At 39.6% G+C, this 15,908-nt stretch overlaps 1 protein-coding gene across 2 annotated transcripts in view; it reads right to left on the bottom strand.

The window, feature by feature from the left end:
* The window catches only part of Lekr1 (leucine, glutamate and lysine rich 1), a 160,241-nt gene that overhangs the window by 50,571 nt on the left and 93,762 nt on the right, over window positions 1–15,908 (bottom strand). For both annotated transcript variants that reach the window (XR_013109852.1, XM_034499420.2), the window contains one exon: window positions 7,593–7,674. Coding sequence is in view for 1 of the 2 variants with exons in the window: in XM_034499420.2 (XP_034355311.1) it covers window positions 7,593–7,674 (82 nt within the window). In the remaining variant the exon portion in view is untranslated. The remainder of the gene's footprint in view (window positions 1–7,592; window positions 7,675–15,908) is intronic.

Here is a 15,908-nt window from a genome sequence, read left to right as displayed (position 1 = left end):
CAAAAGGCTACTGCCATTCCTAGTGTGCCCTTTCTCTGCTCCTGCTTGTGGATCAAGATGTGAGCTCTCAGCTGTTCCTGCAGTCATGCTTTTGTTCCACCATCATAGACTCCAACTCTCTGAGACTGTAAGCCCCAATTAAATGGTTTCTTTCATAAATTGCCTTGGTCATAATCTTTAACAAAATAGAAAAGTAAAGAAGGTTCAGGAAAAACCTGTGTATGTAGGGTTTAATGTTAACTGCAGTGGTCTAGGACTGAGGGTTGTTTGTTTGTTTGTTTTGTTTTGTTTTTGAGAGATGGGGTGCTCTGGCTGTCCTGGAATTCACTGTGTAGACAAGTTTGGCACAGAGCTCACAGAGATCCATGTGCCTCTGCTTTCTGTGTGCCGTGATTAAAAGAATATGTTACTACATCTTGCTAGGCACTGAGTTTTGAAGCATAGCCCTTGTGGATAAGGGGTAGACAACTACTATATTAATTACTAATTGACAAATTCCAAAATATTTAAATGAATATGTTCCTCTTATTCTATTCTTGAAAATAAATACAATCTTCAGGAGATACCATAAGCATACTGCACAAACCCCACTTTCAGTCCTGTGTATTCTTGGCAGGTAACTGTTAATAACTATCAATTATTTATTCGGTTCATTTAAACCCATGTCAAGTGTGTGCATTCATATCTAATATGAAAGAGATAATTTTTATGGTCACATGTTTAATGTCAATATCTAATAGCTTGTTTTTTGTAATAGTTACTTTTTCTTTTATAGATAGAATTCTGAATATACTTAGTGGATATCAATTTTACTAGCTTAAATGTCTTCTGTTGCTAATGTGAATTTCTTAAGTCTCATCGCATGAATTCCTAGTCACTTTGAGGAGTGGAAAAGGCTTAGAATAGTTTTTGTCATATTCTTAGTAAGTTTTTGTTGTGTTCATAGTTGGCTTTCTGATTCTCTGCCTTCCTGCTTTCGTGTTTATTTTTTATTTATTGGAGGTGTGGTGAGGCGTAGAGTGTGCTACCTGCTGTGTGGTGTGAGCCTTGTCTTGAGCTATGAATCCCTACACGCATTGCTTTAGTCTGAGCAGGCAGGGAAGCCTCTGTAAACCCTAGCTTGACTGACTGGAAGCTTTTGATGATGGGCCATCTGGCTTAAGTGTTCCAAATGTGATTTCTCAGAGGGACTTTCCTTATATAACCATCAGAATATGCAGAGTATATGATTACCCCAAATTATATACCAAAATGGATCCTGGCATGGGAGTATCCAGATGAGGTTTTTTTTTTTTTTTTTTTTCACCAACTCCTCAGGATTCACTAGATCTCATGGCCTTGACTTCCTAATGGACTAGATAAAAAGCTTGCCTACTGTAGTCTACCACTGACAGAACATGACTGGCTTTCTTGTTCATGGCTCAATAAAGTCAACCCTTTTACTGTCCTTTCTATGCATCAGCTTTCAAAAGTTTCTGAAAAGTACTCATCTATGGTAGTTGTTCATGCCTTATTTACCTGTCTTTATCCTAATATACACATACATACACTCAGTATATCTATATCTATTTTATCTTGATATATGTATACATAGTTAATATTTATAGAAGCATCAAAACCCTTGATAATATTGCTGATAAAATAAAAACATAATGCAAATATATTTCACAGTATCATATAAATATATTAAAAATAATGCTTAGGATTTTATGCATGACAGATAATTCTTTACCACTGTGCATTAACTTCAGCCTTTTTTCTAATTTTCATTTTGAGACACAGTCTTTCTAAGTTGTTCAGGCTGGCCTTAAACACACTCTGTAGTCCACTGTATACCAATTTGCTTTCAAATAAAACATTCCATCTTGAAAGGAAGTTCCTTAAAATCCAGGATGTTCTAAGGGGATGTGAAATATTCTATCCTGTGGGGAAACTAGTTAAGCTCAGGAAGTAAACAACTCAAAAAGCTTCAGGAAGTCCCTAAAACTGGCCAGATTCACTAGTACCTTCCCCAAGTATATATAAACCATTGGGATGGAAAGACTCTCAGAAAAGCTGAGCTACATGGAAGAGGCAGATCACCTGTGATGGCTATTCTTACTTGCCAACTTGACTACATTTGGAATTAACTAAAATCTAAAAATGGGAGCAAACCTGTAAGGGATTTTTGTTTAATTTAAAGTGGGTAGATTCACTTTTAATTCATATCTTTGAGGTAGGAAAACACAGGCCTTTAATCTGGATCTTCAGTTAGGATAACACACCTTTAATCTGGGCCACAGCTTCTGCTGGTAGCCTTTGTAAGGACATGAAATAAGAAAGCCTTTGATATTTGCTTCCTTGTCCTTGTCTTGCTAGCAAGTCCATTGTTTCACTGGCATCAGAGCTTACTTCTTCAGGATACCAAATATACTGAAGACCAGCTGGGACAGTCAGTCTTGTGGACTGAGGAACTACTGGATTCTTGAACTTTCTGTTCATAGCCAGCCATTGTTGGATTAGCTGGACCTTAGCTACTAAATCAATTTAATAAATATAATTGTTTATGTATATAGATATTTAGAGAGATTTATTATATAAGTTCTACTACTCTAGAGAACCCTGACTAATACATCAGCTAAGCTTTCTGAAAGAAGCAGAAACAGTCAAGCTTCTTGGAAGAGCAGAGACCAACTAAGCCACCCAAACAGGGCTCAGATAACTAAGCTACCTTAAAAAGGTTCAGACCAACTAAACTACCTGGAAAAGACACTCTCCAACCTGTTGCCTACAGGCTGTGCTGTGTACTCAAGGTTTCTAGCTTTTGTGAGCTGCCACTCTTGCTGAGGGAAATTTTTGGTGCTGTAGTTGTCTTTGAGTCATTTTTGCTCCCAAAAGTAATCCCAAGAAACTCATTGTCTCACCAATTAGATGAGGATGGTATCCATACTTTGTTCTGTAGTAAGTTCCCTATCTGGAGTGAGAAGATGTTTATTTATGTCTCTCCAGAAATAGTGTCATACAATGCCCAGGCAGGCCTTGAACTTGTGCTCATCCTGCCTCAGTCTCCTGAGTAGCTAGGATTATAGGCCTGCACTGACTTCTTAGCTTTCATTATTTTGATGTGGTCCTTCCCTAATTATGTAGATAATATGACAAAGATGGAGTTTATAGAAAGTTTCAAACCTGACTTTCAGAGCATAGTTAATGACCTAGCACTCAACAAACACTACTGAATTCTTTGTGACACTCATTGTAGCTTTCTTCCTTGTCTCAGAATTTCAGTTATCACCCACCGAGGTACATACAGCTAGTCAAAGCTCATTTTTCCATTCCAATTTCTCTTGCTAGTAGTTCACTTAACAGAGTGGATGTAATGAGCTCTAGACAGACAGAGGGAGGGAGTAGGCTATTTGGTGGTTTGGGGGAATTTTCTATTACCACTAGATAGCCCCATTTGGACATTCTGAGCTACATACATAGCCCCATTCTGAGCTACAGGCACATTCTAGGCACAAGGAACCTTGAACCAGTTGAAGCCCATGCTGAAGGCAACAGGAAGGAGTCAGTCTGTGGTTGTTTGAATGAAAATGGCCCCCATAGACTCATAGGGAGTGGGCACTATTGGGGGTGTGTGGCTTTTTTGAGTCACTGGGGGGACATCAGGGTTTGAGAAGCCCAAGGCAGGCTCAGTATCTTTCTCTTTTCCTTTGCCTGCTGATCCTGATCTAGAACTCTCAGCACCATGTCTGCCTGTGTGCCACCATGCTTCCCTTACTGACGATCAATAATCGACTAAAGCTCTAAAGTGTAAACCGGCCTCAGTTAAATGTTCTTATTTATAAGAGTTGCTGTGGTCATGCTGTCTCTTTACAGCAACAGAACCCTAACTAATACACAGGGGCGTCAAAACTCTTCATAATATTGCTAAGCCTCTGGATCGACTAAACTAGTCACTCCTTCACTTCAGTGACTGTAGCCGAAGCCTTCTAACTGATAAAAATTAAAATCAGTTTTCAATTAGAACAAATAATAATCGTGCAGGTGTGGTTCAGTTCAAAGAACATTTGCCTAGCATGCATGAAGCCCTGGGGTCTGTCTCCATCACTACATAAAACTGAGCATGGTGGTCTATGCTTGCAATCCCAGTACTTGGCATTTGTGGGATGAAAGCAGGAGAATCAGAAGTTCAAGGTCATTCTTTGTCAAATGACATGTTTCATGCTAGCCTGGGCTACAGGAGACCCCTGTCTCAAAACCGCATAAAAGAACATAACAATGTAGATATCCATAGAAAATATTTTCTTAAAACCCTTATGTGGAAAAAGCTAGCCAATTCTATCCACTTATGGAAAATCTTATTTCCAACTATTTTAAATGCATATGTTTCATTCTTTAATTTTGTCTTATTTGTAGTGGTAGGGATTAGGTGCAGGGCCTCCCACATGTAGGGCAAGTTCTCTGCCATTTATCTACCTTTTCCCTAGCCCTAAAGATTTTAAACAAAAGAATTACATCAAATTGAATGGAGAAAGGTCACCAGTACCCACAAATGTCAGAAGTAAAATTTTAAAGAACAAAGATTCTACACCTTTTTCTAATTTCTCAAAGACCAAAGATGTTTGAGTATGGATAGAAAAATCTCTAGCTTATTATCAGATTTTTTTAAAAAACAGACTCATTTATGTTATAAGTGTTTTACATGTATGCAAATATGTATGTATGTATGCATGCACGTAACTATGCATGCATGCATGAACACACTCATGCTACTTGTATGTCTAGCGTCCTCAGAGGTCAGGAGGGAGCTCTGGATCCCCTGGAACTAAAATTAGACATTAATTTCAGTGAGGCACTACATAAAATTGAACCCTGGTCCTTTGCAAGAACAATCATTGCTGTTAATTGCTGAGCCATCTCTCCTGCGCCCTGTACATCAGATTTTTTAGTAAATTACTTTGATTTAAATTTATCATTGGTCAAAATACAAATTCAGTTCTAACCTATTAAATAATAATATGTGTAGAGAGCTGGTGACCTCTGAGCACAGTGAGACTTCTAGCTTTGATCCCAAATGCTTCCCAGCTCTACCCCTTTTACTCCAAGCAGCAAACAGAATGCAAGTGGAGCATACAGAGGAGACAGAGGAGGTACAGACATGCACAGAGCAGGTCTCTAGCACCAGGGACTCTTTTAAGTGGCTCTTTTACAACCCATGTTTTCTAAAAGTGGGCACTCGCTCCAAGTTTTCATTGAAGCAGTTCTTCCGTGGGTGGGAAGCAGCACTTCTGTAAGCTGATACGACAGCACAGTATTCCTGCAATCCTAGGGCAATTCCCTTGTGAGCAGTTGGTGTGACGGACTGTCAGGAGGTGGCACGTTTCCTCCTCAGCCCTGCTCTGCCCTGACTCCTATCGTTCTCACTACTCAGGTTACAAATATCACAAAAAGTTAGCAAAACAGCACAAGGCTTACGTTACTGCTAAATGAAATAGCTCCTTAAAATCTCAGTTTGTGTATCAACCAATGACCTTTATTCTTGTTCTTCCCTTTTGCATCCATCTTACTTTTCCAAGAGCCTACCTATAAACATCATTTTGGCATGATCACAAATTCAATCCCAGCTTAGTCAGGTGAACCCCTTCACTTCTCAAACTTATTTTTTAATATTTTATTTTAAAGTGTGTGTGTGTGTGTGTGTGTGTGTGTGTGTGTGTGTGCAGGTGAATACAGGTGCTCACAGAGGCCAGAGGACTTAGATCCCCCTGGAGCCAGAGTTGCAGCATATCCAGAGCTGCTTGATGTGAGTGCTGGGAGCCAAATCTGGGTTCTCTGAAAGAACTCTCCTCCCCACGGAGCAAGGATTGGGTCAGCAAGGAAATGGCTCAGAGGAAAAGGCACATGTCTCCAGCCCTGAAGATCTGAGTTCAAGCCCTTGTACATGTATGATGGAAGGAAGGAACTGACTGAGTCTCATAAGCTGGTCTCTGATGTCTGTACATATGCTGTGCTATACTTGAACACACACACACACACACACGTAGTAATAGTAACAATACTAATGATAATAACGAAGGAAACAAATGTCACACAGTAGCTGTGGTCTGGTGAGGCTGCTGTCTCCACAAGACTTCCACATGATCACAGTCCTCTGATATTATAGACAGAACAGGGACGGCTGTCTTGTTTCTTTTTCATGTTTCTTATCTTGCAGAAACTTACTTCTTGTGCCTAAGGAAGAAAGGCACCAAGAATCTCCTGCTTCCTCACCCCTTTACCCCAGCATTCTACCCAGGTAACCACACCTCTGGCCTTACTGGACTATTAACTTCTTGTTTTCCTATAACAAAGCACTTGCTACAAATAATCTAACTATATACTAATTTCATTAGGCATTTCTGGAATTTGCTCCTTTTTATGTTGTTCAATATTTGATTAAACACATTGTTCTTAGGTACAGCCATGGTCAACAAAAGCATTTGGTTGCTAAGCATCCTAATATTTATATTTATGAGGCTGAGCCTTGTGACTGAAGGAACTGAAACCAGACTCCCAGATTATACATCGAGGAGTAAAATGGTGTACTCTTTTTTTTTCAAAGCTCATGTGCATTTTATTTTAGCATTATAATTATAGATATACCATGTTTATATATGATCTTTCAAATTCCTGAAATAAATTATTTTTTAAAACAAATACTGTCCTGGGCAGTTTTTATATATGTATGTTACCTCCCTCCCCCTCTCCCTTCCCCTTCCCCCTTCCCCCCTCCCCCCTCCCCCTCTCCCCCTCTCTCTGTAAGATGCATGCCTCTGTGTGTGTGTGTGTGTATGTGTGTGTGTGTGTAGGCATGTGTGCTTCATGGTGTACATGTGGAGGTCCTTGTCTTCTACCATGTTTGAAATAGCATCTCTGTTGCTTTGCATTCTATGGCTGGCTATGGATTCTAAAGGTTCTCCTGCCTCTGGCTCCCATCTCATCACAGAAACTCTGAGGTTATAGACAGGTGCAGCATGCCTGGCTTTAAGTGGGTACTGGCTACTCAAAACACAGGATTTTACACAGTAAGTGCTTGACCCATTGGGCTACTTCCTCACCTCTGGACATTTTATAAGGTCACTTTCTTATCATTTGATTTCCAGTATTTCTTCCTCATTATAATAAACATAGTCAACATTTCAAAAGCATTCTGTTTTGAACTTGAAATTAGATAGTTTAAGAAGCAACAATTCAGAAAATTTAAATGAAATGTTGTAGACAGTAAGGAAATGAATATAAGAAAAAAAAAAAAGAGAGAGAATTCCTTCATTTGAGCATCAAGACAAATCAGTGATACATAGCTAGGTAACGTCTACTTGAGTCCAGCCTAGAGGTCAACAAACAAACCATAGGCTCTTTCCTAGGGGGACAGAAACACTTTACTGAGTTAAAAGAGTAACAGGTCCATCAATAATCATTTCAGGCTGCAACAGAACCACAAGAAGCCACAGCAGACCATCACCTACAACTAAACCATTGCCTAAAGATGACACCCTGGGGTCTTTCCAAAGTCTTAGCTTTGTGACACATCATTGGGCAAGCCATTCTTACGGCTGTTTGGTGTTACACCTTACATGAGCATCTCTTTACAGTTGTCCAGCTCCTTTGCTGTCTTCTGATGTCTCAACCCAAGTGCCTCTACTTGACACTGTAAATCTGAAACGACACAGCATGGTCATTAGTTCACTGTGTGTAGCAGTAGTTTTTAGCTACATTGCTTTTGGAAGGAATGGGGAATTACCATGACTCAGGGGAGAAGGATGGGACATTAGAGCTGCAGGAGAAAAAGCCAACTTGTCATGTAAGAATGGGACTTCCCCATTGGGCCTAGGGTAACAGGAGAAGGGAGTCTCAGGAGTACCAGAGGGGAACGTTTGCTAGCAAGGGAAGGTTTAGGAGTGCCCAGCCTTGAACTAGCCACAGCATGTCAAAAAATAACTGGTTGTGTGTGTGTGTGTGTGTGTGTGTGTGTGTGTGTGTGTGTCTTCCATTCATGAATCCAGATAGCTCCTGGGCACCACCATGTGACCAGCTGGAAGCCAAAGCAGTGTAGCTAAAAACTACCACTGCACTAGTGTCTAGGTGCTTTTATAAACTCACCCAAACCCCTCTGAAGTTTCCCTTTAGCTTCCTAAGAGCAACACAGGTGTTCCTTACACTTTGCCTGTATCATTCTATGCAACATGTCCGTGGCCCTCATGACAACCCACACAATTGGCCTTTTCTCCCTTCACTTGTCAGGCTTATTTGCAAGCACCTAACAGGTTAACCTTTCTAGTGTTTTCAAAAAAAAATTTATGTTGCTGGCACACTCTGTACATTTCTAATCACGTGGCTCATTTCTTAAAACGTTTGGCTGTCTCAGCTTCTGTTCCCAAACCTACTGAGGCTTCTGGATAGAAATGAAAGACAAATCATGTGGCAGGCTCATGGTTGAAAGTTTAACTGTGAGTAGCATCTAAAAGGCATTTTAATAACTTCAAAAAGCAAGAAAACTCGGCGTGGGCAACTGGTCTCCACACAGTCTTCAATTAGGGAGTATCTGAAGAGAATTCCTCCAGAAGCCATGCGGAGTGTGTGTTGAGTCTTGGCTTATCTCGGTCCTGCCAGTAAGCTGTTGTAAGAATTGTGGTCTGAACCTTGATTCCACCTGACTCCCTGGGAGCATTTAAGGCACAAAAGGAAACTACACAAATGGACTAACCAGTTTATATAGAAAAAGTCATTCAAAACAAGGGAATTGTCAAATTTTTATATTCTAGCTACCTCAACCATTGTAATACCCTCCTTTTAATAGTAAATTTGAAATTTTTAATGAAGCCATACACATGCACCAAACTTCTATGTAAATCTTTCAACGAGCTTTCCTATCTATCTATCTATCTATCTATCTATCTGATGAGTTCGTTTTTCAAATCAGAAAGCAAATTCACTTTAAACAAATGGTCTTATAAGTATTTTCTAGGTATTTATATAAAAACCTTTATTTTTATATATACCATGTTTTCAGGTACTTAATTTTTAATTATTTCAATGAACATGTAAAATTTTGTGTCATGTATATCACACTTTGAAACGTATACATTATGGCATGGATAACTCAAGCTTATTATCATACACCCTATACCAATACACTTCAAATTTACTCTTAAAAGTTTTTAAATAATTCTATTGACTAATAACCATCATGTTGTACAACAGAGTTATTAAACTTCACCACCTATCTAAATGAGATGTTTGCGTTCTTTGAGCAACATCTCCCCACATGCATTATTTAGCGTTTTTCCTTCAAAATGTCAGACTGGTTCTAAATGTCTCATTTTTCAGATAAATAGAAAAAAAATCAGACTCTCTCTGAATGCATTTTTCCATTCTTGAAATCAGGAAATCAGCCGACCAGCCAGCAGGCAATCTTTCTGAAAATGTTTAAGTCTGCTGAGGGGAAGGACCCTCAAAACAAAAGAGAAAATAATATAAAGTATAGTTTTTAGTAAAAATCTTTCAAAACCCAGAAACCTTATTTTGAATGTTCTGTACCACGTCATTGGTAATTAAGCACAGTAGGCTGTAAACAGGCTGCTGGCAGGTTTGACGCACTCTGAGGAGGGAGGAGCTGGCGTTCACTAGTGGGATGCTATGCCAAGTGCTGAGCATGGTACTTGCCTCAGAAGAGGGAGGGAGGTGGTTGCTATGCTTGCCCTGCCTTTCCTCATTTGTGGTCATAGTTACCAAGGAGAGGAAGTTGGTATTTTGATTATTATAAGTGGAAAGATGAAAGATGAAAGTAAGTTCATTCAGCAAGCTGCCAAGTGACCCAGTGGTTTAGACTGAGTTGTTCTACCTGATTTAGGTTTTCCTTGCTCACACTGACTCCTGAAACGGCAAATCCATAAGTGAATACTAGTTGTCAAAGAAGTGTGGTGAGCATTGTTCTAGGCAAGTTATAGTCTCTGAACTTTTAAAGAGCTATACATTACAAAATGAGAAATACTACTTTACTGGTGAAAGAATAAAGACAAAGGTGGTGCCCTTGCAACCAATTTCTTTTTTCTTTTTCTTTTTTTTTTTTTTTTTGGTTTTTACATGAGCCCTATTTTATTTTCTTTTTCTTTTTTTTATTTATTTAAAATACACTTCAGATTTTATCCCCTCACCCAATTCCCCCCACTACCCCCTATCCTGTCCCCCCTCCTGCCTCCACAAGGGTGTGCCCCCACCTACCCCCAACTCCCCACTCCCTACCCTCCAATTCCTCCCTGCTCGGTGTTCAGCCTTCATGGGACCAGGGATCTCCTCTCCCACCCATGCCCGACAAGGCCATCTTCCCCTAAGCATACAGCTGAAGTCATGGGTGCCTCCTTTTGTGCTCCCAGGCTGGTGGTTTAGACCCTGGGGAACTCTGGTTGGCTGGCACTGTTGCTCTCCTCTTGGGGCCACCAACCCTTTCAGCCAATTTCACAGAGCAAACAACACAGGCAACACCAATCCTTTCTTGCTTTCTTGCTGGATGCTCCTTGGTGCTTCTGTCAGGATATAATCCTGAGCAGATCTGAGTCCATGTGATAAACTTTTTATTATTTCTGAGGCAGTTGTTAAAACTGACTAGCTTTAAACTCTGGGAGAACTGTTACTTGGTATGTAGATTTTATGTAATTAATTCTCAATTACCTGAGAATTAGTAGAGTTGCATATGCTAAAAATAGCCACTAATTCAAGCTCATTTTGGTAACATTAAAAAGTATTCTATTAAAAGGAAGGAAGGAAGGAAGGAAAGAAGGAAAGAAGGAAAGAAGGAAAGAAGGAAAAGAAAATGGGGTTGGAGAGATGGCTCAGTAGTTAAGATCTCTGACTGCATTTCCAGAGGACACAAGTTCAGTTCCCAGCACCCACATTGGCAGCTTACAACTGTCTGTAACTCCAAGATCTGACACTCTCTCATAAACATACAGGCAGGAAAAACACCAATGCACATAAAATAAAAACAAAAAGTACTCTGAGGCTCACATTTCAATATACAGATGCATCAGAGTTCCAGAATTTACCAGGTTCCAAATAAAACAAACTATGCCATATGCCCCTGTTCAGGAATAATGACAGAGCTGGTGTTCTCTTCACAAAGAGGTATTCTCTTTCCCCACATGTTTCTCTTCCCCTCTCCCTTTCAGAATAAACATAGGTTAGTCCTTGGAACCAGCAAAAGAGATACTGTCCCCATAATTGTTTGCCACATGTCTTACAACAGCTCTGAATATTGGTAAAGTAAATAAATGTTTTACCTTTAAAAACAAGAACCCATGAAAGTTGTCGCATTAAGTAAACAGAAACAGAAATAAGCATTGCCAACCAAGAAAGCATTTTCTTTAAGTAGAAAAAACATTACGTGGAGCCGAGGAAACACAATTCATTATGAAAAACTCACAATGTAAAAAGCTTCCTGGCGTGTTATTGGGAGATGATTTATATATTTTCATGGCTGCTTTTCATTTTCTGGTTGTATTTTTTTTTTTTTTTTTTTTTTTTTTTTTTTTTTTTGTAATCAGGAAGTGCTAAGGGTTATTTTAAAAAAGAAAAACATAGGATGTGTCTCTGTGGTTCTGAATGATATGTACGCATCCCACAGGCTTATTAAAGGTTCGAGTAGACTAGCAGGGTCCTTTGTTTTCAGAAGCAGAATGCCCAGTTCCTGTCCTTAATAAATAAAGGAACACAGTCAGGATAAGCAGCAGAGTCTAAGCCACCTGCACAAAACAGCTCCTTCAGTTTCCGAGGCAAGGAGTTCTTAAATAAGTGCATTGTTCTGAGCAGTCCTTCTCTATAGTCAAATAAATTCAACTTCAATTTTCTGTCATTCAGCATGACATTGGATTATGAGGCGAAAGGCCCTGAATGACTAGGAAGAGAAAGGCAGCAGTGGCTTCAAACACCATGCAGATGTAAGGCGGAGCCCATGGAAACAATCCAGAATTTACAACAGCACATTCTATGATGATGTGACTGCGGTCTTTGCAGATATTAAATAAGAAGCAAATGATTTTAAATGAACAAAACCAAAAGAGAGAGCTCTTAGCCTCTCTTCAATATGAAGCAGCTGCTTGCTGGATAGCATTACACAGGCACCAGATTTGCAGTAATTAGTCATTTGAAAGAATCCTGTGATTCTGAAAGGCTTTGAGAAACTGCACATACAAAAGGTATTCATGGTTAACTATTTTATAGGAAGATAGAAAGCTTTAATAGTCACTTGAAAAGTATAATAATAGGCATAAGATAATATCAGAGAAAACAATAAATATACCTCAAAGGGTAGAAAGAAGTTTCAAGCTTAAAAACGCCTAATATAAAGAAAACACATGCAATCTTAAATTTTGGTTCAAAGTGCTATTTGGGGGAAAAAATATAATTCAAGGTTCAAGTAGCAAGAAAGAAGAATAAACAGGCATAAAGGCATTCAAAGACACAGGGTAAAAAAAAAAATTAAATTTCTAATGTTTGATTTGACAGTTGCAATTTCTAAGATCAGATGAAATGAGGCATGTTCGAGGGTGGGGAGGGGGGTGGCCATAGATGGCAGTTGCAATTTTAAAGGGTTAAGATAACCTCACTGATGATTCTGAGTCACAAAAATTATTCATCTCAACAACAATAAATGAATTTCAAATATTAAAAAAAAAAAAAACCAATGGCTCTAAAAATTTTTTTTAATGTTAGAAATAAAGAAACCCAAGCTAACTCTGAAGCTTCTAACACAATTCAACATTTAATATTCCAGAGGTGCTGAACATGGGTGTTAAAGCCACACTGCCTAGCTTCAAACCCTGGCTCTGCTTGTTCCAGGGTGTATGGCTTCAGGTACCCTGCACAAGGCTCCCAGCCTTCAGTGACTTCATATGTGCACAGAAGGAGGGAGAGCAGGCACATTGTGTGCCACGTAAGTGTCACCTATTCCTGTGCTGGAATTGAGCGGCCTCTTCCAATTCCACTCTGAAGATCATCATTTTCTACCTTAAGGACTTTGCTCTTTCTTTAGTTTGTTTTCCTTAACAATTTCTTGGGAGAACTAAGGTAAAATGTTACGATTTGCTAGATACAAGTAATGAAATCATACACATTTGTTCAGGCACACTTTATACATTTGTTACATTATTTTTTTCTGTTTAAAAGATGTTTATGGATACATATTATCAGAGTAGTGGTTCTCAACCTTCCTAATACTGTGAGCCTTTAATATGTCCTGGTGACCCTCAACCACAGAATTATTTATGTTGCTACTTTATAGCTGTAATCTTGCTACTGTTACGAATCATACTATAAATATCTGATGTGCTGACTCAAAGGGGTCAACTATCCACAGCCGAGAGCCATTGGTTTTAGAGACTGGTCTTGCTTGGGAGAGTTGCAAATGAGTGTCTTCTGTATCATGAAGATTACTAAGTTCTGTTCTGTGTAAGCAAAGGATAAAGCAGAAAGAAAGCAAAGGAAAAAGGAGAAAACCTGTTGTGGGGAAAGACCAAATGAGGCTGAAACAGCAAAAACAAAACCAAAGCAAACCCTGTTCCATTCTATGGGTGGGACAGAGGCTTTAACTGTAGTAGAGAGAAAATCATTAACAAGGACGGTGTTTGTTTTGAGTGTTTGAAGACAGGTGATACTGAGATGTGTCTGCTTATATTTTAAGAAGGATCACTCTAGAAAGCACCTGTGCTGTGAATTTAATTAATGTATGACTCATAACCTATATCTTACATATGGCAAATATTACACTTCTTGTAGGTGGGGGTTTTGTTGTTGCTGCTGCAGCTGTTGGTTTTTAATTACACAAATTGCCTGGGCTTAAATAACTTTCACCTGGCAAAAACGAAGATTAAGGATAAAGAACAAGGAGGAGAAAGACTGACCGGGGGGCTGAGACGTGACCAGGGCCTGGATACACAGTGGGTACTCAGACTGCAAGAGCAACACAGGTTGTGGAGACTGAAGTGTGACGTGGATGTGAAACCCGGATTCTCCATTAGTACCCTGCAGTGAACAGCTGGGAAGGAACTGGCTCCAACACGGCCCCGAGCAGGTGGCAACAAGGAAAGGAAGCCGTGCACTGCTGAATTTGGTGGTTCTGCAGACTGTTGCGGGGCATGGCTGGAAGGGTCCATTAAGGTAAAAGGCAGGTATGAGAGGGCAGGGTGGGCTTTGTGGGCTGAATGGGCTGCGTGGGCTGAGTGGGCTCCGTAGGTTGGGTGGGCAGGCCTTCTTAGTCCACAGAGCCACAGTCACAGAAAGGGCCACGGAAATAACAATGCGTAAAACATCAGAGATGAAGTTGTAACTGGCATTGGACAAGAGAACTCCTGCAGAAGCTCTTGGCAGGAAGGACATGCAAAGTGACTTGATCAGCTTACTGAGACTAGCAGCCCTTCCCCCAGCTGCAGAAACGGCTACAAAAGACAAAGGGTGAACAAGAAGCCAGTCATCCCAACTAAAATGAGAGAGTTCTGCCCAGGCTGTAACTTCTTCCTACTTTATTTTGCACCTTTTTTATTTTTTATTTTTACTTTGTTTAGTAATTTTGTTTTTCAGCGAGCGCCTTCCTTTGTCTCTCCCCACTCTACTCTGTCTCTTCCTGACTTCTGGCCCATGCTCATTCCTCTTCTTCACACTTCATTCACCTTTGCTCCGTTTCCCATTCCTTCCTTGCTTTGTGACTTAATTATTAATTAAGAATACACCTATCTCTGAAGACTATAAACTACATCTCCCCAGATCAGCATCTCATATATCTGAACCTTATTGGGCACATAAGAGAAGGGCACACACGTGTCTTCTACAGAAATTAGCCTCAGGTCTCTTGGCAAATCACCTATTACCGCAGTAGCTGCTCCCTGGATAGCAGTGGGGAGCATACGTTCAAGTAAAGATAATTTACCAGGAAGACTTGTGTGAGATGAAACCAAAACAGTGAAGAAACAGAACAAACAACTGGAGAACACACCCTGCCCAACAGACCTGCAAAGCACAACAAAGAAACAGAGATAATGAAAGAAAAGCCACTTGTAATGTGCTCACAGCTCCTCATTACTAAAGGCCAAAGTTGAAGTAAGAAACACTGGTAAGATGCAAGAAAAAGGTCCTATTTTTAAAAAGGACCAGTGGCCACAAAGAAGACTCAGATTAGCAAATGAACGAAGAAAAAAAATAAATTCAGGATGTAAATAAGAATGTTGAAAAAAAAAAAAGTAGTCAACTGTTTAGAGGAGAAATTTTTTTTTTAAGGGAGAAAAAGTTCTGTAAGGAAATGAAGATTTTGAAAAAGAACAGAGAGGAAGCTGAAAAGTCAACCTAGGGGATGGGGAGGGCACACAGCAGAAGCATCACTGAAAATGAACTGCAGCCGTGTCAGTACTTTTTCTGTTTGTTTTTAAAATTTTATCTTATTATCTTTATTTTTATTTTATTTACATGTATTTTCTTTTCTCTTTTTACCCTGCAGGCTCTTCGCATAAATATTATGGCTTCCAGTTTATGGGATTCCTGAGTGTGCGAATGAGTGGGTCTCTGTTTATTGTGCCTTCTCATCATGGGCTCTTTCCTTCCATTTGTGTGTCTAACTCTGTGTTAGTTTTTGTTTTATCTTATTTTACTATTATTATTGTTTCTAATGAGAGACAGGAAAAGCATGAACCTGGATGGGATGGGAGGTGGGGAGGAAGTTAGAGGAGTAGAAGGAGAAGAAACCGTGATCAGAACATAATATATAAGAAAAGATCATTTTCAACAAATAAAAGGAAAAAACTCAAAGGTCAGAAATAAAATCACAAAACAGAAGCTTCAACCAACTTGATATAGCTGTTCTGACACCTGAAAGGGTAGATTCCAAATCACAATGAAACAGAAGACAT

The sequence above is a fragment of the Arvicanthis niloticus genome, chromosome 4 (assembly GCF_011762505.2).
Source record: "Arvicanthis niloticus isolate mArvNil1 chromosome 4, mArvNil1.pat.X, whole genome shotgun sequence".
Lineage (NCBI taxonomy): Eukaryota > Metazoa > Chordata > Mammalia > Rodentia > Muridae > Arvicanthis > Arvicanthis niloticus.
The sequence above is the reverse complement of the archived record's forward strand: the minus strand, read 5'-3'. Positions and strand labels throughout refer to the sequence as shown.